The sequence below is a fragment of the Anas platyrhynchos genome, chromosome 3, assembly GCF_047663525.1.
Source record: "Anas platyrhynchos isolate ZD024472 breed Pekin duck chromosome 3, IASCAAS_PekinDuck_T2T, whole genome shotgun sequence".
Classification (NCBI taxonomy): domain Eukaryota; kingdom Metazoa; phylum Chordata; class Aves; order Anseriformes; family Anatidae; genus Anas; species Anas platyrhynchos.
The window spans coordinates 43,345,670-43,371,954 of NC_092589.1; the positions used below are offsets into that span (position 1 = coordinate 43,345,670).

Here is a 26,285-nt window from a genome sequence, read left to right on the forward strand (position 1 = left end):
CTTTAGGAAGACTTTCTTATTCCCTGCCCTCTCATAAGTGGGGAGCAATTAGATGATGAAGCTTGTAATACACAATAAATGTTTGTTCATTGTCTTTTGTAAAAACAAGGAGTTCTGTTTGAGGAATGGGATTTGTGAAAACTCCATGCTGAAGTAAGGAGCTGTATAATGCTTAGCTAGACACTATGAAAATTCCTTTGCTTAATGTAACAAAAAAGAGAACCCTCTCCCCTTCTCTCCTTCTGCATCTCAGTAGCCTCTTTTGTTCAAAAAACACTGCTGCAAAGTTCATGTAACCATCTCCTGATAAGTTGTTAAACTAGTGTATCAACACCCTGCCTCCCTGTCTCACGCTGGGCCAACATGACCAAATAAAGAAAGAAGTTGAACCACAACGCCGAGGAAGACTACGGCCTTCATCTTCACGACCACCAGAGGGACAGAGACGACCCCCTAGCAACAGTGCGCGCAGTCGCAGAACATACCCGGACGTGCTGCGTAATCCTGAAATCACCAAGATATAAAAAGGGACCCTGGGGGGGGTGAGGTGCGCGCCGTTGGCGGAGCCGAGACTCCCCGGCCGCCCAGCGCTGTTTTGCTTGCTGTTGCTTACTCAATAAATTCCTTTCTATTATTAAAGCAATGCTCTCTGAAAAATTAATTAAGAGGGAGCTTATAACAAAGCTTTTACAAGAGTAATATTAAGCAGCAGTAGTTGAGTCCTTTTATTCAGACAAAAAAGACAGACTTAGTATTTTAATGGATTTGGGATAGGGGCAACAACAAAACAGCATTTGTTTCATAAAACAAGAAATCAATGCTAAGTTTTAATAACTTTGACCAATTATTAGAATCTTAAACAACTAAACTTTATGTAATTATTTCCCTAACGTGGCAGTTACTGGTTAAATCATTGCAGACAGCTCTTATTGGAAGCATTCCTTAAGAAAGTTAAAGTTTAACTTCTAGAAACCTGTGCTTTGAAAGAAAAGTATGTACAGCTGGCTGTGTATTCAGTTCCCAGGCTAAGAATTAGTGCTACTATGTGTGTAAAGTTAAGGTATTAACTCTGCTGTAGCTGTTGTTTACCAGCGAAACACGGTGACTTTGGCTGCAGTTCACCAAGTGCATTACGGAAAAGGAGGGAATAATTATGTTTGCCTTACTGACCAGAGCCAGAGTTTACAAGCTACAAATAAGTGAATTGGCTTGACCAAGATCAAATGCCAAGCCTGGCCTGGAACTGTGGCCTTTTGTCTCCAGATTGTACTGCCTGCAGTTACAACTTCCCTGAACTCATTACACTGAAAAACAGAGGAGTAAACCTATTTTAGAAGCTGCTGTTCAGCATTTCCAGAACTAAATATTAAATATCAAAGCAAGACGACAGCATTTAATCAAATGTAAGTAAAAGTTCTTAAAAGCTTAAGTCTAATTGACCTTCTAAAACATTTGCACAACTCCTGAAGTACTAAGGTGGCTGCATTGATCCAACTTAATTACATAGGCACATTTTTGAAATCTCTCTTGAAACAGCACTGTTAATTATTGCTGAAAGTGGCATGGGAGAGGTCACTGAATTGATAACATTTAGATATAATGTTTTTAACTCTTTGGTATCAGACACCATTAGGGACAAGCCTACATAGACAAACTCTTAGACTCCCTCTAGCACGTTGATTCCTTAACATGCAGGGAAATAGTAAGGCATCCCTGATGTTGAGACAGAACACATTTATTTATGAATATGGACACAATAAGGCAAAGGGAGAGAAAAGAGTAGATAAAACTGGTATTAGATGGTTGTATAACACCCCAGTAAGGATGAGGCAGAGCTGAAAGTCTTAATACAATAAACATGATTAGTCAATTAACACAATTTATAGGAAGTATCATAACCAGAATACAAATAATAAAATACAAAGATTATTCAAGAATAAAAAAAAAAAACAGATGGAGTCTTTAGTTTAGTTATCAAAAGATTCATATGCTCGCTCGGTAGTCCAAAATATAGGAAGAACCACAGATATTAAAAGTCTCTGAATTTACTCCAAAAAGGGTACACTCAGTCTCCCTCCCCCAAACTAATAAAAATACCTGAAGGACCTGAGCACAGGCTGAAAAGTGTAAGGGAAAAAATTAGAATCCTTGGATCAAGGTCATGGCTTCAAGCTACTTCAGTTTGAGAGAAACCACAGAAGGCAGATAACTTGGGTAAATTGTGAATTTTTTTTTTACCAATTAAAAATACAAGGCTGAAGAAAAGGAAGTTTAGAAAAATGGTAAGAGTACATGGAGGAAAAAATAATGTGAAACTGGAAGAAAAAAAAAAAAAGTGATTTTATAAGTACAGTAAGAATAAAACCAATCAACCACCACCACTACCACAAGGAAAGTGATGCTATAATTCCCAGCAGTCAGACAAAACCATCACCTCATTAGTTGATACCAAGAAATCTTAAGTCTTTGTGATCTTGTTTGCATCATTCTTTTCTAAAACAGATCAGACGTTAAGCAGCTCCTACCACAATTAAAGACAGCAAGTAAAGGTCAGGCTTCAGTGTAAGTAGGTAAAAAGCAGGCTAGGGAAAGCTTGGAAAGTGGGGAAAAATAAACTCCTAATTAGTTGGGCTTGATGAACCTATCCGATCTGATTGGAGCAGTCATTTCTAAGAACCACAGAAAAGAAAGAGACTGTATAAAAGAACAGATGGTGGGGCTTTTGTTTGTTCATTGTTTTTCAAACATTTGAAAAAACAGAGTGAGCAAGCTAGTTTGTAATGTACCTGCTCCATTAAAAACAAACAAACAAACAAAAAACCAACAACAACCACCCCACAACCCCAATCCAATCAGGACACTCTGAAAGCACCTCAAAAGGTGACAAGTGGCAGTTACAGTGTTTGACAAGACTTGACAAATTAACATAATTTCTTCTTACAACAGGATAACAAGCCATCTGGCAATGGGAGAAGTACCAGATGTATTTTGACCATGACAAGGATGTTGACGTTGTCACAGATGATGCCAGTAAAGGTCTCAGCTAGGGATTTTTGGACACTGCTTCGCCTCCCTCCCAAACTCTGGAAGCAATAGAGAGCCCAGAGAGGGATGTAATTTCTAGGATGTTGTTCAGGAGGAAGGACTGAAGGATGGCTTTCCCTAGTAAAGAAAAGGCTGAAATGGAATACGATAAATGTGTCTGTAAACATGGGAGAGCTGATGTGTTTTTACTGTAGGGGTATCACTGTTAAAACAAAAATAAGTAAACATGTCGGTGGTGCCTCCTACCACAGAAACAGAGCTGTTTGATGAAAGCAGATTGATCTATGGGATCAATCCATCCTAAGAAGTCCCGAACCAAATTCCTGGGCATTCTGCCAACAATAGAAAGAAACAGACTTCAGAGAAACTGGTAAAGAAAAAGACCTATGAAACACATCAGCATTTGCTAAGAAGAGCAGATTTGAGTCGAGAGTGACACAGTGCCTATACATGTAGAGGGCAAGAAGAGAACACATTTTGTTGCCCCTTGGTGTGGCAACCACATCGGTGCAAACACCCTGAACAACATCAGATGATGTCTACAGAACATCTTTTGACATTGTCCACACTATGAAATTACATTTTCGTCCTATAGAGGCCTTTACATACTGCTTTTTGTCAGAGAACTACCTTCAGTAATATCTGTTGGGGGACACATAAGCCAGACCCCTCTGTTTGGCTCACATGCAGCCAGATAGGAATAGCAGTGTCCATCCTTCTTCCTTCAAAGCTCTAAAAGTCTGAAGAGGTTTTAAAGGTAAAGGGAGAAAAACAAAAAACATCTAAAAAGCATCTATGAAAATATTTACAGGTAAAAGAGAATCTTTCCTTTTAGTATCTACAAACATATAATGCACAACCCCAGATATCCTGTAAGAGATTCAGAATCCCTAATACATAAATAAATGGTCTAAGGTACATTTTTCTCCTAAATATACTATTCAGATCTTAGCATAACTCTGGAAAGAGTTTCACATGGCAACTCTGCAAGCCTGAATGAATATATTCTGTAGAGTCCTCCAACTTGCTAAAGATATCATAGGTGGTGGCCACATGCTATGATGCCCTCAATATTCCTTTCGCAGTCAGTTATCCAATGTGATATTATTGTAGACAGTATCTGTTCTTTAGATCTTCTAGCTATAGATAACATCAGAACAGGTATCTCTTAGTGGTCTGGATCTATAAAAACAGCAGAATTTGCTTAACCACAGGAGGGCACCCATGATAAAAAAAAATCCCCTCACTTCTGCTGGGTCTAAATTGGCTAAGGGACAATCAAAAATCCTAACCCCATTAACAGTTAGAAGCAGAAAACTTCTAGCTATTGGAGGGAAAAGCAGTTTCCCTCTGATAAGACAAGACTGTTCCCTTGCTTGCAAACGTCTGTCTAACAAGTGGGTAAAATAGGGTATCTCTGCTCCAGTCCCAGGAGCCAGCCATCAGGCAGCTGCATCCCAAATGAGAAGCAACCGGGGCCTTGGCGATGAAGATTTTCACTACCAAGAAGTGAGCAGTAGGAATAATTTCAGGTGTTCTTCAGTGAGAAAAGTAGGCATTTTGATGACAACTACCATGGCTGATGGAAACACCATTATCAGCTCTGCCTTAAACATTTCAGATGGCACTTGCATAAGCAGGAGACGCATATTTGTTTCTCTAAGAGTTAAGAGTGCATCTGACCAGTGAATACCCTGCCCCTAGAAATAGCCTATAAGGGATAATCCAGCACTTCCAGGAACAAAGCACTCAAAATAGCTTAACGACACTGGGCAGTATATGTGATGTCTTTGACTTACCTAGACTGCTGGCAGATACACTTGATGTTTGATCCAGCTGCTTCCTAGCACGACTACCTCTCCATCACACATGGGAAAATCTTGTGCCCCTCCAACTGTTGATAGCATTTAGATGTCATTTTTTTCTGCCTCATAACAGAAAAAACAAACACCTCTTTTAATCTGGAAGGTAGAAAAGTAAAAAGGCTTCATAAAATTTTATTGCCTAATCCTGTCTGCCATAAAAAGTAGGTTAGGAACTTTTGAATTATTCACATGCTTTACAGAACTGTGAGGGGAATGAATAGTCCTATTCTTTCTCTCTGCAGAGAGGTTCTTAAATCTCCATCTGTAGAGATATTCAAAACTTGACTGGACATGGTCCTGAGCAACCTGCTCAGGCTGATCCTACTTAAGCGGGGGGTGGGGGCAGACTATATTATCTCCGAGGCCTCTTCCGACCTAAGCAATTCTGTGGTTCTGTGAAACAGATGGGTAAATCCATCCTACTCACATAACTCTGTATATCTGGTCTCCATACTATCAGAAGAAAAAGCTTTTGTCTAAGGCACCAAATAGGCTCCCTAGGGAAGTGGTCACAGCACTAAGCCTGTTGGAGTTCAAGCATTTAGACAACGCGCTCAGACATATGGTCTGATTTTTGAGTGGTCCTGTGTAGGGTCAGGAGTTGGACTCAATGATCCTTGTGGGTTGCTTCCAACTCAGGATATTCTGTGATTCTATGGAAGAAAACTATCGACTAACAGATCACAGAAGATACTGGATTTCTAACAGCATTGAGATATTTAACTCAAGTTTGGTTTGCTCATTTTCACTTATGATCAGGAAAAAGCCTGTTACATACTTGCAAGGACTCTCTGGCATTAGTTTAGAATATCTAAAGCTATAAAACCTTACGTACCCTTAGCTCACAGCGAAAGATATACTGGATAAAGTCTCATGCTGCATGCACTGTGGTAATCTACCTAGTTATATTAAGAGGTGGCTAATGAGAGACAGGATCTTTTCCCTTGTCACACTGCTACATGCAGATCTTAATATTACTGTTGTAACACTGCCTACAAAATAAATAGCCTGTGCAGCTTGGCTTATAAGTATTCCCATCTGGGCTCTATACTGACTCTCACTGGCCACATGAATATTTGTTAGCTAGGCAGCCTCACCGAAAGCTCCACACAGGCATGTTTGTAAGACGGGCCTTACAGCTTTTAATTTCACTGCATTGCTAGAAATTATTATGGTGCCTGTTGCTACTGTGTAAACAGATACTTCCTCACCTCCCTACCCAAAGATGGGCTAATAAGCCCATGGGGAAAAGGAAAAAGGAAGTTAAAAGGCAGCGATAGAAGCTATTATAAAAAACAACAACAAAAAAACTTCATTCTCTTAAGTAAATAAATAAAAATCCTTACCTGTACTCTTGATGCTGAATCAGATGCAGAATTTATTTACATCTACTGCCATACCACCTCTAAGGGTTGGACACAGTGCTTAGGGACATGGTTTAGTGGGTGACATTGGTAGTAGGACGATGGCTGGACCTGATGATCTTGAAGGTCTTTTCCAACCTTAACGATTCTACGATACCCAGCCACCGTTGTAAAAGCATCAAAAGAAGTACATTCACACAAAAGAAAGAATGAGCATACACCATATGATTCTGCCCACACCAACTGCAAGAAATTACAGGAACATTCGCATTGCTGTGCTGGATAATTAATCTTAAAGTAACAATCACATTCAAATGTTCCAAGAACAGGCTGGCCACAGTTCCTGGTTACTCCCTGGAGAACTCCTTTGTACGAGTTAAGATAGCATTAAAATATGATTTTCAAGAAAATCCAGGTCACTTTGCAATACAGTAGCTACAAAACATTTATTTTTTTAAATAAAAAACATTTAAATCATCAGGTCTTGTAAAACAGCATGTCAAGTGTTCATCTTTGTTGTGTGAGCACCTTCAGTTTTATGCTAAAACAATCAACACAGTTTATTATTTGGTCAGACTATTAACCTACGTTGAAATAAATACACCTTTAACCAAGACAGATCACTTAAGGCACACCAGATCACAAAAAGTTTCTCTGGTGACAAGTGAAACAGAGATGCTAAACTATGATTGCAGGGTTTTTTCTCTTTTTTAATTTCAGTGAAGACTGGCCTATGAAACTATGAAAAACAATGATAGCTTAAAAAGGCTATATAACAAAAGAAACACATTTGAGACGGCTTACCTAAACGCTCTCAGAATGAAAGGTGGAATACATATTTCTAAATTAGTTATAAGATGCCGGGCAGATCATAACATATGACCCATTCTCATGCAAAACTATCCACAGAACAGAAATAGAAATTTTTGCTTAATAACAAAAGAGATAAGCCACTGATAAGTGAAAATAATGGAATCCACAAAGGGCATTTTATGCCGATACTACTGATTACAAGATGTAGGGTGTAAAATTCCACAAAGTGATATAAACCTTTTAAAGTAGAGAACAAAAGTTTGCAGGTCAAAATTACTTCAGCACCTGAGATTTTCCTGTAGAAAGGCAGACCTTGATACTTCCTTCAGAAACATGTAATACAATCAACTCCTTTTCTCTCAGTGTTGCATCAGAATAATTGATCAAGAAAGAGTTGAAATACACAGTGTTCCACATTTCTAATTATGCCCTGAAGATAAATCTGCTAGCAAACCATATTTAAGATTTGATCCATGTGCATGACATAATTGACTGCTTTATGAAAACATTTTGTATTATAATTGGAATAGATTTCATCTACTAAGTAGTCTGATGAAACTGAGTTTAAAGAAAAGTCAAAGAACAGCATGCAACTTGAATCATGTTGACAATGAACTAAGATTACTGAAATAAAAACATGTTTGAACAGAATGTAACAACTTAACCTGCTATGCATGAATCTAGCTTTACGGACAACTAGTGGTTACGTCTTCACTTTTGGTAAAAATAATACTTTAAGGAAATCCTTTTCTATTCTCACTTTGAGACCTGGGAAGTTACAAGTCTGTGTTCTGCTCTGCATGATTAAGAATTCATGATTTTGTACGTGCAATTTTATGTCATTCTCAAGGTAACCAGCAAACTGCATACCAGTCTTCGAATAGAAACTTCCTTTTTCGATTCCTTGGCTTTGAAACTTTTCAGTAATTGTGTATTCTACTTAACAACTGAACTCCCAGACCCCACGGGAAAGAAGAACATATAAAACAAAGGCCTTAGCAAAACACTGTTCTGCGGAGAACGTGGTAGTTTTATTCTAACATGATCTAACTTTATTTATGAAAACTATTTATCAAATGATATGCAAAAATAAGATTTCAAATACTGGAATACGAGGGCTATTCCTTTAATTCTAGAAGGAATGCATTCATGAGTCAAAGTAGACCATACACTTGATTTTACTTATTCATTTAGTGAAACTGGATTTTTTTTTTATATATATATATATTTTTTTAAATCAAGGTTAAATGTCCCTCCCACCACAACTAACAACCTGGAACTTTCTGGAACCTTTCTATCCCTGAAAAACAGTTAAGAACATCTCTTTCTGCCCTTTAATTCTTAAATATGAATACCTGGGCAATCAGTAGTAACTTGAGGTAATATTTTTTTTTCAGTTTAATTTAATTTGTTTTTGCTGCTCTAAAATCTGAGTGCAGTAAAATGCAGTTATATCACTTAAAAGCAAAAACAGTCGTCCTTAACCCCATCAACTTTTCCCAATACAAGGTGCAGCAGAATTTTAAAAAAAATGAGGGGAGGGAGAGAGGCAGAAAGGGGTGCACAACCCCCTCCATCACAAACAAAAAAAATCCCAAACCAAGAATATTTTTTTTCAGTGCAAACACTGCAATCTTCAAAACGTTAAGAGTACAAATATTTACATTCCAGTGTATCCTTACCTACCAGGAATGTTGTTTCACATTAGAAAGTATGTCAAATACCTTTAATCCAATCAAAATGCTAAACGTTTACCCTCTCAAATTGATACGGTGGCTGAAACCGAAGTGTTTATACAATCAGTACAACTTTCTGGAGAAACTAATGCACACAGTTGAAAGTTCTCTCAAAAACCAAGGACAAAGACTGCAAATGCAGCTGCTGGTCCTTAACCAATTCCAGTATAACAGGCTAAAAATAAATGAGGCATTTAATAGAGTGAACTTCTACACTGGCATCTTAATCCCTACCCCCTTCCCAAATTCTACAGGACCTAGAGGCTAGCTGCAGATAATCCCCATTTATGTGAAACGCTTTTTCACTGAATATAATGTTATTTTACATTGTTCAGTTTTTCAATGTGCAAATGTTGAATTTCTAATAAAAAATTCTAAAAGGAAGGAAAATGTATGTGACACTGCAAAAGGAGGTGGATACATTATTTTAATCGTTCAAAATATGCTCAGCAACTTCATCTAGAAAACTATTTTGCAGCATTGTGCTTGTAGAATTACTAGTTGGGATTCCAAGAAATATGTGAAAAAGGCACCTATTATCGTTTCTTAATTAGCTGCCCATTTTAATAATTTTGGTACTACTTGTCACAGTACATCAGAAAACAGCAGCACAAAGCATTAGACGGACAAGAATTTTATATTTGTTCTCCTTTAAAAAGCAAACATTTTAAAAAGGCACTTAAGACAGAAACTCTCTTTCCAGTTCATATATAGATGGCCGGCAAGGTTTGCTCTTCATTCTACATAAAGGTACAGTACAGTCTCTGTTTTGACCTTCCACATCAATATCAAGTAATGAAGGCATATGGCAGTTAGTTCTTTCCTCAGTATCTGGCAAGAAGTTAACATCTGGATCTGTATTGCCTTCTGAACATTCAGGGTCTTTAGAGTTCGGTTTATTAACACGTGGAATAATCTGCCATGAATCAATTTTACTTCTTACAGAAGAAGGTCGAGGCCTTGGTATAATATTGATAGCTCTTTGTTTTTCTATTGAAATACCACTGTGATTGCTTCTTTGTTGAAGAGACGGGGAATGTAGAGTTCCAGTAACTGACAGAATGGGCAACTTGGAGACGTCATTGGTTGAAGTAAATCCATTAGCTAGCGGAACGGAAAGGCCAAACACACAAAAGAAAGAATGTAAACCATGTGTCTCCTTGATTTCTTTGACATTTGTAAAACTGGGTTACCATAAGCATTATTGTGTTTTTTTCCCACCCATCAAAAAAAGATTAAGAGTCTCATATACATTTGTGGTGAATCTCTTGAAAAGATCAGCGTTACTCAATTAACACTTCCATCTATACTTTCTGCTACAGGTCATACCAATTTATATTTATTTCACTGTTACAAAAGAAAGAGAAAGTATTAAACATCCACTAATTGGATGAATATTAATAGTGGAATACAGCTCCCCAGATTTGTCAACTTATTATGAATAATTACATACGCATAGAGTACCATAAAGAATATTACACTTAAGCCACTATAGAATATGACTATTGAAATTCAGAACTTCTGTTATTTTCAAAAAGTCATTAATCATGAACATATCCAGTGACATAGTAAGCAAATTTAAAGACTTTTTTCCCCCACTTCTATTTGCATTAACATCTTAAGGATTTGTGAAGTATGTAATAGAATTCCTGAATCAAACAAGCAACTCAGAACTCACCAGATTTGCTTTTCTTGAAGTTAAAAATGTGCAGTATTAAAACGAGGAGAATTCCCTCACTTATACAGACTGTGAAACAAGTATGTTTCTCAGTCTCATGAAGTCCCCAAACCACATAATGCATGCAGCTCACAACGTAACTTCAGTTTATTTCACCATTGTGAAATAACGTCAGCATTGTACATTTCACAAAGAACAGGTTACCACTGACATAAAAAAACTAGTGAAACCTATTTTTGCAATACTTGAGAAAAACAAAGCATCTTTTCCGGTGAAACCTTCACAATACCAACAATGTAATAGGATCCTATTCCAAGGCAGGTAGCTTAACGCGGGGTTCAGACACTGAGGACTTACCCACATACAGTTATGATTGGTGAGCTAACACTTGACAGTGTAATAAAGATCTAGTGACTCATTACTGAACGGTTAGTTTCCATACGTTTTCTGTTTCTATACTTAACAATTCCCCACATTTGAAATTCTCAATTACCCACCTGTGGTCTGAAAATTGTTCCCATCTGATAAGGTTCGTCTGTGACCCAACACACGTAACTTTGTTGAGGAATCATTTGGCGCATTTTCAGATTCTTGTTGCAGACACAGATTGAAAGGCCGATTTTTTAATCGTGTAGAAACTGTGTTAGGAGCCAGCTGTATTCTCTGTTCTCTCTTACTTTCGTAAGTTTCAGATGAAAAGTCATCATTAGAACTCCGTGGATTGCAATCACCAAGCACATTGCTTATAAATGCATCTTCACTGTCAGACTGAAGTAGGCATTTTGTGGAAATGGAGGGCATAGAGAGAAGATTCACAGTATTTACAGCTGGATTTAAGGATGGAATACTTGTTTCCTCTTTCTTGGACTGCAGTCTTGTAGGGCTGGCACTCCTGCGAAATTTTGAAGCACGCTGAAATAGTCCATCGCGTTTCTTCTTCTCATCTTTAGGCAAGAGCTCATCTGGACCCTGCGATTTGTTCAACTCTCTAATATCCAAGCCCAGGGCAACAGATGCAAGGAGGACTGCACACCCATAAAGCACCGAATCAGTCTTCTTTTTCTGCGTCGTTCTGCTCAGACTGTTTGTAGGTGTCATTTGAGGAGTACTATTTGTAGAACTAGCAGAGGTTCCTTCTTCAAAGCTCTCGTGCTCTGCTGTGTTCTCTACTTGATCATCCTTCCAAAGAGGTAGATTAATATAGGCCTGATTTGGCAACTTAATTGGCTTTGGTCTTTTACTGTCCAAACCTTCAGGAAGATGTCTCTTATCTGTACATACACCTAAAAACGTTACAATATACTTTAAGAATACAGTTCAGCTGCTATACATGCCTGCATATGTACCCTAGGATTTTCTATTACTTGTAAGTATTAATCTTGAGATACACCGTATACGCCCTTTAGATGTGGTCAGAAGTTCAGAGACTCACATTGTAACATTCAGAAACACACCCTTAGCCTAACCTTTCCAAGTTCTCTGGATAGTCTTTAAAATAGCAGAAGAACCATTTCACTATAATGTCATACTTTTAGCAACTCAAAAGCAAACCCTAGTAGAAGAAACTTGCAACCAATCTTCCTGAGTACATAAGCTAATTGTGAAGAAATTGTGTTTTCTAGAATCGAAAGACAGTTTTATTTTTAGAAAGGCAAAATATATCTTCCAAAAGTTACAACACAGTTGAAAAGCAGATACTGTGTTTGCACAGCTTTGGTAGTGCTTTTCAAGTATTCCTGCGTATATATTACAGCAAAGTGATTTAATATGCACAAACTGACAGATGAGATCTGCAACCGTTTCTTTACAACATTTTCAATTGAGCTGTGTTACAAGATCCACTGAATTTTTCCAATTAATTCATTAGGTCATGGTGATCTGAAGAGCAAATTTGACATTTCACATCTAAAGACAAATAAAAAGAAAGGTGCAATTGACTTGCATGTGTTATTTCACTGCAAACTACTGAACAGTAGAGAATAAACACAGAAACATTTGAAATGCAAATATGTCAACTTGTATAACCTTCTCTGTGTGTAGGGGTTTAACAGTAAGCTAATAAAACTTTAAAATTGCTATTTGCGATGCTGTGTTTTATACCCCTACCAGTATACAGGAAGATGAAAATGCCTTCTTCCTAGGGAGAAAAGCAGTGTCCAAGCAGCTTGCCATTTCCACTTCCATCTGGTGCAAATCTACCAGCTGCTGAGGACACCAAGTTATACTAGTTTATTGGGTTTTTCCCCCCACAATAGTGGAAACTTAATTTTCTCAGTTAAGAGAACCTGTAGTATAGATTATATGTGCAAATATGAAAATGATTATGAATATTGTATAGGTATAGCACACTATAGGAACGGACATAAAAAGGAACATTTTGCTTATATTAAATGCTATTATGTCCCTGATTTTCCCTTGTGATTTCTCCTGTAAATCCCAAAATGTTGCCAAAATGACTGAGATTTAAAATCCACATAATTTTTCATGAAAATTTAGAGAATAACCAGCATTAGAAAAAAAAAGTTAACAAATATCTGGAAATATATTAGGGCTTACAGTTTTTAATTTACTGCATTTGTTCCCTGCCTATGCAGAGGCCCCCAACAACAACAAAAAAATCATTAATGATTATTTAAATGTCAAGACAGTTACTGCTTTAGGTATTTCTTTACAAAAAAAGCTACAAAGCAGTGCACATACCTAACACACAAATCAGCCTCCTGACTCAAAATCTTGGAAAAAAATCTGCGTGATATGTCAGATCTCACAAACCTGTATCTATTTGTTGGCTGCTAATGATGGAAAGGTAAATATTATACCATTTAGTGTTGTTATAGATGGGTTTCTTTTTTGTTGTTTATTTATTTGCACAGGAATAGTATCTGTAGCATGACAACTCTTAATAATCTGTGTAATTCTTGAGGAACTTGAACAATGGCTCTATACCACTGAAGACAGACTTCACACCATCATATGGCAACTTCCACTTTTTCAGAAATAGCTCTTACCTTGGTCCACAAATAGTGAAGCTAAAGGAACACCCTTCTGATTTTTCATTACAAGGGTTGACCAAGGGTTGCTGCCATCTGAAAGGGGTCTTATTCTGAAATAACGACAGTTATTTTGATACTACAGAAGATATCATGCTAATATATGCACTTTGACAGAAAAGCGCTACAATATCTCTCTTTAAACTACAAACATGTAGTACACAACTTGAAAACAGTAAAGATTCCTAAAGTTTAAAAAAAAAAGGAAAAAAGTAATAAATAGCATAGTCATATGACTCAGGATCAGGAATTTATTCTAACATGAAAATTTCAGCACGTAATAGCCTAAAAAGAAAAATAATGAAAAATAGGCCTTGGCTACCTAACGAAGAACAAAAGCTGGTGAAAACTGGGACATGTTCACTGTCTCAAACTGACACAAATATCAGAAATTTATTATACATAATGATTTTCAAAGAAACAAAAATATCATAAAGCCAGTTTCAATAGATGGTCTGGAACTAACCAGGTTAGCAACCAGGTAAATGAGCATATGACTCCACAAAAAAGATGCATTAAAGTAATTATACATGCTAGAAGCAAAGGGATCTCTCTCATTAGAAAACAGCTAACCTCCTGTTTTCAACAATGAGAGAAAATTAAGTAAACACGTTCAACTGATTTTTAGAACTCTTTCACCCTATATTTGTCAGTGTGAATGCTTGTGTGCACTGTGCCTCACGTACACAAAGTCACCCTTACTTAATTGTACTGGAGGAGCCCACTGGGTGCTATGCTTGCAGTTCCTCAAGCCAGTCTGAGGAAGGGCGAGAAAGACAGAGAAGCCATAAATGTCTTGTATGCATTAGTAGTTCAGCATCCCAGTATGTTCTAAGTCTCAAAAACTGCAGATAAAGGGTTATACATAAGAGCCACAAAAACATTAAGACAAGTAAACCTTTTATCCTCAAATCTACTTGGGAGAGCTACTCATCGCTCATGTAGTTCCTAAATTAAAAAATAGGTAGGACTGAGTTTTAGCTACAACTATAGAGTGCAGAACTTGCTCACTACCTACATTAGTGATTCAGTTTCCAAGGACACTTAGTATTATCAAACAAAATGTAGTAGACATACTTGTCCTTACAATCTGCACGATCCTTTGTTTGAACTGAACTTGGTCCCCATGTACAACCTTTCTTTTTAAAATTTCTCTTCACATCTTCAAACTCTTCTTGGTGATAAGTTGTGCTCCTTCCCCAGGTTCTGTTACTTTCATCTGAAGTTACTAGAGATTGGATTAAAAAATACAATAAAACTAGACTCTACAAAAAAAAACCAACAAAAACAAGTAGTTTTATGAAAAATATTTTGACAGAACTCTTTACTGCAATATCATTCTGACACAGTAATATAGAAGTAAACAAAATCTGAGACTTTCTTCTTTTAAAAAAACCACCACGCAAGCTGCAACGAAGCAAAAAGATGAGCAAGCAAGAAAAGTAATTTATGAGCTCAGAAGACACCCAAATTAAAGACAAAGCCACAAGATGATCATATTTTCCATGCTTCCTTTAACTGAGAGCCTTATATTTAGGTAATTCAGACAAGTGAATTAGACTGAGCACTTAAATTCCAATGAAGAAAATATACGCTGTGAAACAACTGTTATCAAGTGAAACAGGATATTCCAATGTGAGAAAGATTAATGTTTTCTTTCTCATTAAATCCAAACAGATCATATTTTTAAAGTGTCACTTCTTCATTAAATGCTTAGTCTTTCACTTGAGGTCAGCTGTGAAATTTAACAGAACCAGCACCTTTGAAACATAATGAAATCTTGCCTTTTTTCATAACCCCACTGGGAAGTTCATATTCACTTGTGATATCTACATCTTGCTGGTACACATATACACTGTTTCTTCGGCCATTAGTTGTGTGTGTATCTGTTTTGGGAATCACTGAGGAAAAATTAAGAGAATGTAGTAGAAATCTTAGTCAAGCTGATTTCAGACAGGGATCTGTTTCCCTTCTTATATTTTTAGCTTTGGTCATAAAGTCTGGGCCTAAAAAGGCACTAATCATCTTTTGATAGAGGGTTTTTACTGTAAGGTTTACAGGGTCCTCTTTCTAGAACCAGTCCCAAGAAAGTACGTTTTTGTATGCAGCCAACTGGAGAAGTAAACTCCTATCAATGTAGCATACTTACAGCTATGATGGAGACATAAGAGAAAAACAACTTAGCTTGTTATAACAGCATAATTAACGAGGTAGTCATTTACACGCCAGGTCTTCTGCCACTCCTGCACCACTGCAGAGTATTCTCCTCCCTCACCGTACACCTTTTCACCAGCACAACTTCTTGTGTAGTACAACAGACTACTTGCCTTCTTTCAACTCCCATACTTCAACTGTAATTCTGGGGCCTATGCAATGTATATCTTCCAGGTTCTCATTCCCCATTCAAACAGCTTTCAGAAGTAGCTGAATTAGGTTTTATGGCAAGATTTACAATCAACTAGATTTTTATTTTAAAATAAAAAGCATTTAGATTTGGAAGTTAGAATCACTGATGACAAAGCAAAGCAATCAAGCAACCAATTGTTAGAAATGCCTGTTCAAATCACCTGTATTTGAGTAAGTCTTCTTGAAACAAAGACACTTTGAAGTGAAATCAAGATAAAACATTATTGTGGGAAAGAAAATTTATTTTGCACAGGTGCAGATGGGTGTGGAAGCTGAATTGTTTCACCTAGATACTCCTGATAGATCTGATAAGCTTTTAGGTAAAGCCTAGGGATTCACATTCAAAAGTAGAAGAGTGCTTCTTTTAAAGGAGAGCCTTTATGTTGTCCCATATGTTTTAGACCTACAAACACCAATGCCTGCTCAAAGAAAAAGATCTTCAGTGGCACATAGCACACATGTTAGGATTTACACTGGCACTGCTATGCACAGGCTATGAACTAAAAACAAACAAGAAACCCTTGAGTTTTGTGCCAATACCTGAAACTAGCTTCATTTCCAACTTCCATACAGAGCAAGGAGAACCAAAGATGAAACAAGACATTCTTGTTTATATATAATTATGATATTTCATAACAGAAAACCTTTTTTTCTTGCTTCAGAAAGATAAGAAAACAAAAACAAAAACCCACAAAAAAGCACGGAAAACCACCACAGCCATAACACTTTGAAGAGGTGGGAGGAACCATTATAAACACAGTTACTTGTCAGCTAACTTCTTGAAGAAAAAAAATTCACTTTCCTTCGATCTCAAATTTTCTTTAAGAAAAGCAAGATGGGGTTTGTCCGCCTTTCTATTACTCACAATATATGGGTAGTAATAGTCTTTGGCCAGAAAACTCTGAGTTACAGCTCAACAAATACTGGAGTGAGTTACTATTGTCCAAAAAGACACTATTTTACCTTTAGACAATAATTAATGAGAAAGACTGCATAAAACAGATATTGCAAACAAGAAGACAGATGTGGTTTCTACCCAAGTTTTAAACAACGTTTCAGGTTGGTTTCAAATAAAAAGGAAATTTTGATTTTTCCTCCTCCTTGATCGTCTCTGTTACAGCCCAGATTCTCAAATAATTTCCTTCAGAGGAAACTACTCTGGCAATGCCAGACAGCCACTGTCCATAAGCAATCAACTGAATTGTGTTCCACTGGTTTTACAGAGAAACTTGGAAGGTTTTTCCTTCCATTCCATTTCAAATATGGATAATCAAACAATCTACTTCACACAACAGATTAAAAAGTATAAAAGCAACTCATCTCTATGTTCCCAGAATTATTTGTGAATTTGGCATTCCCAAATATAAGTGTTGGCTTTACTATAACAATATGGCAAGTTTACTTCCAAATTCATAACTCCACTACATTAGCTTAAACAGATTCCCTTCTGGCATCAGTATACAGGGAATAATGTAAGATTCCTTCTTTATTTTATTTTGTTTTGTATTTGCTTACAGCTTGCTTCTTTTCTCCTGAGCAAGGTAAGTTACTGGTTGATTCTTTGGCCTTTCTACCTTACAAAACTGCCACGTTCTCTGAACTTTTTTCTGACAGTCCACAACTGATTTAACTTTGCAACTCTAATAAAACTAATAAAAATTTGTTTTCTATCTTACATGGGTTCTGAACATGATGTTTTCCCTTTTGCTATTACCAATTTTGATTCCTTACTGTTTTATTCACATCAGTTTACAAATGAGTTACTGAAGTTAAGATAATGAGTCAAAGTAGTCATGATAATTTTGAATTATTGAAAGTTAGTAAGCATTTTAGCAAGATTATCCCTTTCACCAACAACTTGCAAAAGTTAGAACAAGTTAAGTGACCTGCAAATCAGAAACCTGTCTGAAATCTGATCTTACCACCAGTGTTTCAATGAGTATATAAAACAAACATTCTTTATTGACAGAGTGAACAAACGGAAATATTGGAGACTTACATTGTATAGCTCGAAGACGAGGAATTATTGTGGGGCTACTTGATGGACTGGAACTGTTACTGTTTAAACTCCTCCTCTTATCCAGATTAGGGGATGCCTGCACTGTTATTTTGTGCTGGAAATCTATTAGAGAGAATTTTAAAAAAAGTGTTAATGTTCTAAGTAAAGACTCTTCAGGAGATTATACCGTTGTACTACTTCAACCAATTAAAGAATATAGTGAATTAGACTTGACTGCACAAGAGATGTTCACACTAAAAATGCTGACAAACTCTGACCCTTAATGTAACGATTTAGATCTTGAGTCAAAGTCAATCAGGTAGGATTTCACACCTTCACAGACTCTGCGATAGCTTTGCAGTAATAAAAAAAGTAGCTACATCTAACTAGACCCAAACTGATACATATCCAGATGACAAGCCATCATTCAATCTTTTTGGTTGTCACAGAGGGAAAGAAAAGCTAAACAGACATACCTCAGTATTTCATCTCAAATCAATACATATTCAATGAACATTTCAAAGTTTAGATTCAGGTAATTCCGAGATGATCATTAGGCAAAGATGACTGACTGTGCTAATACTGATGTTAAATACACTATATGCTTGAATTATATAGACAGAGGATGGGCACTCTTCACAGCAATGAAACATTTTTTTTCTTTTTAACATGTAATTCATTTACAACAAAAAGGTAGCATTAACAAAGATGTCACATCCATCAACAACACATCAGACAAACAAAACACCAAAATACAGAATTTGAAATATTTCTACCCAAATAAATATCGGAAAGCAGGAAAAACATTATGAAATTAAGTTTGACCATATGTTCTTCTCTAATTCCCATCAACAATACAATTAGATTGTGTGCTATTGTTATAACAGACCTGTCTTAAGTACAAGGTCATCTGAATGATTCTTGACAACAAAGACCTAAGTGGTGTTCTGAAAAAACTGTTCAGATTCTCACTTTTTTCAAATTAAATAATGAGCAAAGCCGGGGGGGTAGGGGGGGAGGGGGAAGAGCAAACATTTAGTTTGAGCTTGTGATCCAGCCTAAAGCAACATCTTAAACAAGTTTTGAAGAAGCTGACATGCTTTTCTAGGAGGCTGTAGTGTGATTTTTTTGTTATTGTTTTTATTACCATTTTTAAAATAGGTAAAATAAGCATATTCACTAGAGCTGAAACTGCTCTAAATATTCATGCACGTCTCTCTTCACCTTCCAGGTGTATGATTCGGCCCCTACTGTGACAACATGGAATTAGTTACTCACTTTGTTAGCAATAAACTGACAGACCTAGAAACGACTGAAAGGAACGCAGTTCACTGACACCAGGATACTAATACCACTCGTGAAGACTTGCCAATCACAGGCATAAGCTTGAGTTTCTCTATTGCCATCCTGTGGCAGCATTAGTAAGGTGAAAAGAACAGTCCCTGACACTAGAACAGTCTGACCTTCTACCACCTTTGCAGAAGTGGTATTTCAACAGATTTGGACCTCCTTACACTTCTTGTCTCAATGAACTACTCTTTTTCCACTAGGTATTTGCAAGTTCAAGGCAAACAGTAATATGTGATCATTTTACAAAGTTCTGTGATGTGATGAAAAGGTATTTTGCTATCAGCACAATGACAGGAAAATCTGAACATCAGATTAGCCTCAAATCTTTTGACTTTCTCTCCTGATTTGCTTTCCCTCTGGATTCAAAGGATTTCTAGCTGAATCAGGTGAAAGATACTTCTAATTGAAATAAGGACTACTCCACATAATACAGCATGTGAAAGTGGTATTTTTAAGAAAAAAATTCTTACATATCCTTTGCACTACTAGGATAGAAGAGCACAGATATTAATTAAAATAGCCTCCAATACTGAAAATTTTAACCATGGAATTGAAGCCTGCATATTTAACTTAATATATACTTTGAACTAGGAAAAAAAAACACTGCAAACCTGAAGGCAAACTAATTCTGTGCCCATCTTTAAGTTTTAGCCGGCTTCTTTTGAATTTGCCCTTCCTCTTCTTTACATTGGGTTTCTCTTGATTTAACTGGAATATCATGATATTCAATTCACGCTCCAGTACATCAATCTCACGTTCTGCTAACTGTTGCTCACGGCGCTTAAGTAGTTCTTCTTGAGATTTTTGCTGAAGAGCTGCTCTCGTCAACTCCTCTTCTCGTGATCGAAGCTCCTGAAAATAAGATTTACACAAGTGAAACTAAGTAACAACGTGAAGGCTGTATTAAATGACACGTCAAGTGTAGGAAGGTTGTACCTTCTTATTTGTTTTCATGATGCACTATATATATTTCACATGCACATATGACCTGACAGTCCTCCATTCTGCATAAGCCAAGATTCTGCATCGGGACACAAACAAGCATTATACAGATTTCCTTTCAAGTATTTAACTTGAGTCACTTTACTTAAGCTAGGTAAGCACTTGCAATGGGAACAACATAACCAACCAAGGATTATCAGCTTACAGCCTAGCAGAAAGAGTGCTCTAACTGCATCACGTCAGAGACTCTCTCATTGCACGTGGGTTGCTTCTATACACTAAACAAAAAAGAATGACCTGACAAAGACACAAGTGAATGCATTTATCTTCATTTTCCTAACCTTTCCTGTTTTTCAGCCATGTATTAGGTAAAACTTTTCTATCTGGAAAAGCAATCAGTATTATAATGAATGAAAATTAGTGTAATAGGATAAACCAAGTCATAGACAGAAGACAGCTGTTTCTTAATTAAAATCTAGCAGGTATCTGTATAACATCAAACGACTAACCACTGAATTACACCACATGGGCTCTCCAACTATTAAACCCATAAAATAGTTGTTCTTTTGCCCTCCCTCTTCCCCCAAGAGTGAGGAAGCTTATTAATTTTTAGTATAAATATATTCTCAAGGGTAAACAACTTTAAGATGGTAGGGTTACAGCTACCTTAATTTTCAACTAACAAAATTTGTTATATGTGAAATTTAAGAGACTATGACTAAAGGAGAAGCTACAATGTGCTTGATACCATATGTTTCTCACTAGAGATATTTTTTCATTTTAATGTATGATTGTGTAAATTCTGCCTGGATTGAAATCAAAATTCAATTGAAAATAAAAAAAATAGAAATTAGATTATGCTAAAAGTTCTAGATTTATAATAATCTTTTTCCTCCTACTTAAAATTCCTTCATTTGTCATTGCACAGTCTTCTATTTTAAGAGCAGACTGCCTACTTCTGGTCATCAGTATCTACCAACATCATATGCTAGCAGAGACCCTTATCTCATGCCGAGCTTTTAGTCAAATACTGAAAGCATAAGACAAATATTCTGCTCTTTCATCTCCCACTTTGCTTTGAATAAGGTAGTTTCTGAACAATATCACTTTGGTACTTTCAAGGGGAAAAAAAAAACAACATACCAAAACTCTGTTCTTGCCTAAAAGACTACAGATGTCAAAAAGAGGTTAGCACCGAATCAAACTCTGGTTCAGCGAGAAGTATCTGTTCCTCTGAAATACATTTTTTTCCTTTACAACTAATATATACACGTTGCTTATCACTGTTTTCAAATTTAATTTAAATGATTGACACATTTCATACAGCTTGCTAATTTTAAGTGAGCTTGTTTCAACAGAATTTTTTTTTATATACTTTTTTCTCCTCCTCTTAAATCCAATCTGCTTTACATACACAACTCGGCAAAAGGTAATTATGTATCTTGGGAATTCAAGGGAGCCTGTCTTCATGCCAGCAAGTTTTTTTTTTTTTTTTTTTTTTTTTTTTTTAAAAAAAAAAGGAATTTGATCACCGTTTAGAAATTACTGCAAATTCTCACTTTCCTCCTTCTCCCATCCAGTCAAAACTGGACAAATTAAAACAAGGGTTGGAAGCAGAAGGCACAGGACCTCAAATTTAGAATAAAGGTACCTCAGATTTTAAATAGAAAAGATGTTTATTGCTATGAAGCATTAGGAGATATTGTTGATAATTCATATCTTGTCTTCAAAGCCAGGTTACATAAAGCTCCAGATCACAAGGAAAAGATACTGAAAAGGTAGACAATCTGGAAAATTGAAGTGTTTCTTCATTGAGGGTTTTAGTATTTACTCTTTTCCAAATAAACTAATTAAAGATAGACTTACTGCAATTAGTTATGCAATGTTTCTACACCACTCTACAATTAAAACACCCATTATAAGGAAGCTAGGAAAGAGTTCTATATTTAAGTTGCTCAAGAATGCTCATCAAAAGAAGATTGTGATCTTCTCCTGGAGTGGGTGTCACCATCACTCATTTAGAGCAAGCCCTTGAGGAAATTCCTCCAGCTACAGAAGTTCCTCTTGCACAGGGAATAAGACTCCACACAGGGTTGTTGTTGTTTTGTTTCTTCTTTTTATTATTATAAATACTTCAGAGACGTGAGTTTCTCCCTAGTACCTGTCAGTAAAACTGATAATGTGCCAAATTAAATAAACACAAACTTTTGAAAGCCTTGTCTCAGTCAAAGTTACATGCTTTCATTCTTCAACAAGTTTACCTAATTAGGGCAGATGCCTTTGGAGATGCATTTACTTTGGCAGATGAGAAGTAAATTTCATTTTATATTTTTCCCTCTCTAATTATATGTAATTCACTTTTACACCAAAAAATATGATTCTTCTCAGAAAGCTTTGCACTAACTTATCTAATCCTCAGTTTAATTTGGTCAGTGAGGTTTCCTTCAGTAGAAAATCTCATAATCTACTAATGCCTACAGAAAATAAACAAACAAACAAAAACATCAATGGGAATGCCTGTTCTTATAACAATTACTCCCACAGAAAGAAGGAGAACATGGTTGTTTAAGCAGTTGCTGGAGGGGAAGAAAAGAGCTAGGCCCTACAACAGATTTTGGCAGTGGCTGGTGACCCCTCAGCAAGTAAGAAGGAACCTTTAGTCTCTGTAGAGGTACTATAACTCATCTGGAAAGGAAGAAAACTGACAGCTAGAGAGGCACATAGTCCAGCTGCAGCAATCCATATGCCTGTTGCAGACAGAGGGGACCACGCAGATAAACATGTCCAGGTCTGTGAAGTGAAATGCAAGAGGGAAAACCAGAGGGCAGAAGAAAATGCAGATCGGAAAGAAAGAAGATTATTGTTGAGGACACTATGAACTTAGTGGTGATCAACATATTCTGATAACCACACATACTTATATTACTGTAAGGGATCCATAAGATCAGGCCTACCATCAGGTGCTAGCCCACAAAAGCCATTTATAATGTTTAGTGAAAAGACACAAGGGAACAGACAGCTGACAGTGACTTGCAAGATGCAAGTTTTGGTTTTGATTGTATCAAAGTTTAAGTGACTAAGTCTTTCATAAAAATTCTTCTGCAAGTCCCTGAATCTCAGTTCTCTTCTTCCTCGCCTATTACTACTTCATGACAAATGATACATGCCAGACTATAATTATACTGCAAGAACACTGCAAACAAAGGACCCCTTTCTGCTAGAAGCGTTTCTAACAGTGGCTGGAAAGGACAACTGGCCTATTCCAACTGGTATCTTTATCAAGACGTCTAAAGGAAAATATAAACCTCATGGTGATTAAGAAACATGCTGAGGTAACTAAAGGAGAGGACAAACAGAACTAATTGTGAGGGCTCATTTAGCATGAACATACCATAATATGAAAACATGTAAAGAAGATCAGTAACAGGAATCTAGATAATAAACAGGAGAAACTTGATTCACTGATTCATGAGTATAAAACAGACCTAATCTTATATCTGGCAAGAAGATTTCAAGAACTACAATACTGAAAGATCAATAATTTAAAGTTTGTTCAGGAAGAAGAAGAGAAAAGTACTTTTCCCTTTTTGGAAAGGAAGACACATGATACAGTCATGTAACAGGATGAAAAGCTTTTCATTCCAATAACTGAAGAGAATGCTCACTAGCAGCTGCTAAAAGCAAAACATGAAGACTAACAGATTCAGAAGCTACACCCCACAGTTTTTGAAGAGAGACAGCCAAAGGATTCTGGATCGGTGACCTTAATGTCTAATAAGATTCAGGAGAGGGAAAAATAAAAGAGGATAGATAATAGGTAAATAGGATGGTAAGCAACTATACATCTGCCAGGTTGACATCTCACATAAAAGAGTGCACTGGCTGATATATAGCTTCATTAACAATGAAAATAAAAGAACAATATAATTAAGGCCAGTCAGCATTCCTATAAGAAAACGAGATCTAAAAAGATCTAAAACTTTTTTTTTTTTCTTTTTAAGTAGGATACAAGTCTAGCTAATTAAGACAATGTTTGTTAATAAAATTATTTTGCATGGCTAAGTAATTTCTTGTATTTGGTATTGCCCTAGTTTCTAAATAAAATGGAAAAAGAACAGACCGGCCAACAGATTGCCTACTATAGCTCAAAAGTATAATCATAACTAGAAAGATTACATTAAATTGAACTATTACCAGAGTGACCTCATGGGAAAAAAAAAATCTCTCCACAGTTATAGCATATTAAATTTACGGAACAAAAAAAGAAAACCATGAAAATTTGCAGTGGTTATAAAAATTAGGTAAGGAGTAAATAAACTCTGGTTTGTTTGATAGGTGATACACTCAAATATTCAGAAAAAAATAACATGGTAAAAAGCTTACATGCTACATTTACAGATCTACAAACTGTTTTCTTTGGGAAGGCAGATGTGGATATGCTGCCTCTTCAATCACTGAACTGAATGACATTATAATAACATCATGCTTTCTGTCAAACTTAACATTTCACTTCAACTTAAGTACTTCTAACAACAGCCTCAGCATTCAAGACTGTATTGTTTTTATTACAAAAGAAAGGAGAAAAGCAACCTTGCCTGAAATTTGAGAAAACCAGTAATCAAACCTTTTTTTCTTAAGTAAGCTTGCTACAAGACAGTTAAAGTTCTATCTTAAAATACTGTTCAGAAACAAATTAATGGCATTTAAGAAGAGTACATCCACCAATAAAAATAGGAAACAAAATTAAAAACCTGTTTTAATGAGAGTAAATCCTCTCCTCCATGTAGCTTATCCTCTCAAGTGTGTCTCAGCAACTAAATCAGGTTTCTAGTATTATTTTGATAAACCACAACTCAAAAGTTCAAAACTGCTGTATCATAAACATACACCCTTCCGTCACTGCCACGCAACAGGAATATAAACTTACTTTTTCCTTGGTCCTCAATTCATTGAATATCTGCTGGATTTCCAGTTTCCAGTCATCTTGCATAGAATGGAAAGACTCTTGAGGCATTTCCGTCATAACTGCCCCCTCAATGGCAGTAAGCTGTTCAAGAATCAAGGCAAACGATGGTCGGATATGAGGGTCCTGCTCCCAGCATTCTAGAATTTATTAGAATCTCATCAGTACTTAATGACTCATAGGCCTTTCTAAAGAACTAAATGAAACTTCGAGGTATTTGTTACTGTACTTCAAGTTATATAATCCATTACCATCATCTGCAAGGCTTTCCTCTTTTCATGTTCATAAGCTATATCTACATACCTGTATTCAGAGAACTGTTTTTGTTTATAGCCAGATTGTTTTTCATCTCTATCTTTAGGATCTTGAATAGCAAAACTAGCAGTACTGCATACAAGTGATACTTATCAAAAGGTAAAGAAATTCATTACACATGAGGAAATAGCCATTAGCAAGCAACATTTATTTCTCTCCTGAGTATTTCAAAAACATTTTCGACGCTCAGAAAAAAAAAAAAAAGATAAAAATGCCATTTGCAGTTCTTCCCATTGAGATTTTCTCATATTTATCTATTTATGTAGTATATAATGTATTTTATGAAGACTTATGCAATTTGAGTGTAAAAAGAAATCAGTAAAAATAGAGTCATAAGCAGACAAAACGTACTCTGTCTCCACTGAAAAGCTAAGTGGTATATCGTAATACTCTATGACTTGCTCAGAAACACATTCAATTGTCTGTAACACCAGACTGCTGTGAAAAGAACAAAATACTTTGGTATGCTGTACATTATCAAATAAGGTGTTTATTTTAACTCCTATGATTATTACAGGCAAGGATACATACCCAAAAACCAAAATTATTTAAATACACAGGAAGAAACAACATAGATACCTTTCATTAGTTTTGCAAACGGTTCAGGACAGGTGGATGGAATGGGCAAAGTGAGCTTATTGACAGCAACTCCATAAGCCACAGCAAGGCCATCAATGCCACGGTAAGGAACTTCTCCTGTAAGCAGTTCCCACAGCAACACTCCGTAACTACAAAAGGTAATTTTTTAAAAACAGTTAT

General features: G+C 36.3%; 1 protein-coding gene across 2 annotated transcripts in view; it reads right to left on the reverse strand.

The window, feature by feature from the left end:
* Window positions 1–6,701: 6,701 nt before the first annotated feature.
* The window catches only part of MAP3K21 (mitogen-activated protein kinase kinase kinase 21), a 43,126-nt gene continuing 23,542 nt past the window's right edge, over window positions 6,702–26,285 (reverse strand). The window contains exons 3-11 of one of the 2 annotated variants that reach the window (XM_027454153.3): window positions 26,106–26,254; window positions 25,176–25,351; window positions 19,918–20,158; window positions 17,957–18,079; window positions 15,336–15,452; window positions 14,629–14,779; window positions 13,510–13,604; window positions 10,999–11,784; window positions 6,702–9,927 (exon numbers count right to left, since the gene is read on the reverse strand). In XM_027454153.3, coding sequence (XP_027309954.2) covers window positions 9,503–9,927; window positions 10,999–11,784; window positions 13,510–13,604; window positions 14,629–14,779; window positions 15,336–15,452; window positions 17,957–18,079; window positions 19,918–20,158; window positions 25,176–25,351; window positions 26,106–26,254 — 2,263 coding nt within the window. In that variant the 3' untranslated portion in view covers window positions 6,702–9,502. The remainder of the gene's footprint in view (window positions 9,928–10,998; window positions 11,785–13,509; window positions 13,605–14,628; window positions 14,780–15,335; window positions 15,453–17,956; window positions 18,080–19,917; window positions 20,159–25,175; window positions 25,352–26,105; window positions 26,255–26,285) is intronic. The other variant, XM_072035773.1, reaches the window with a different exon arrangement.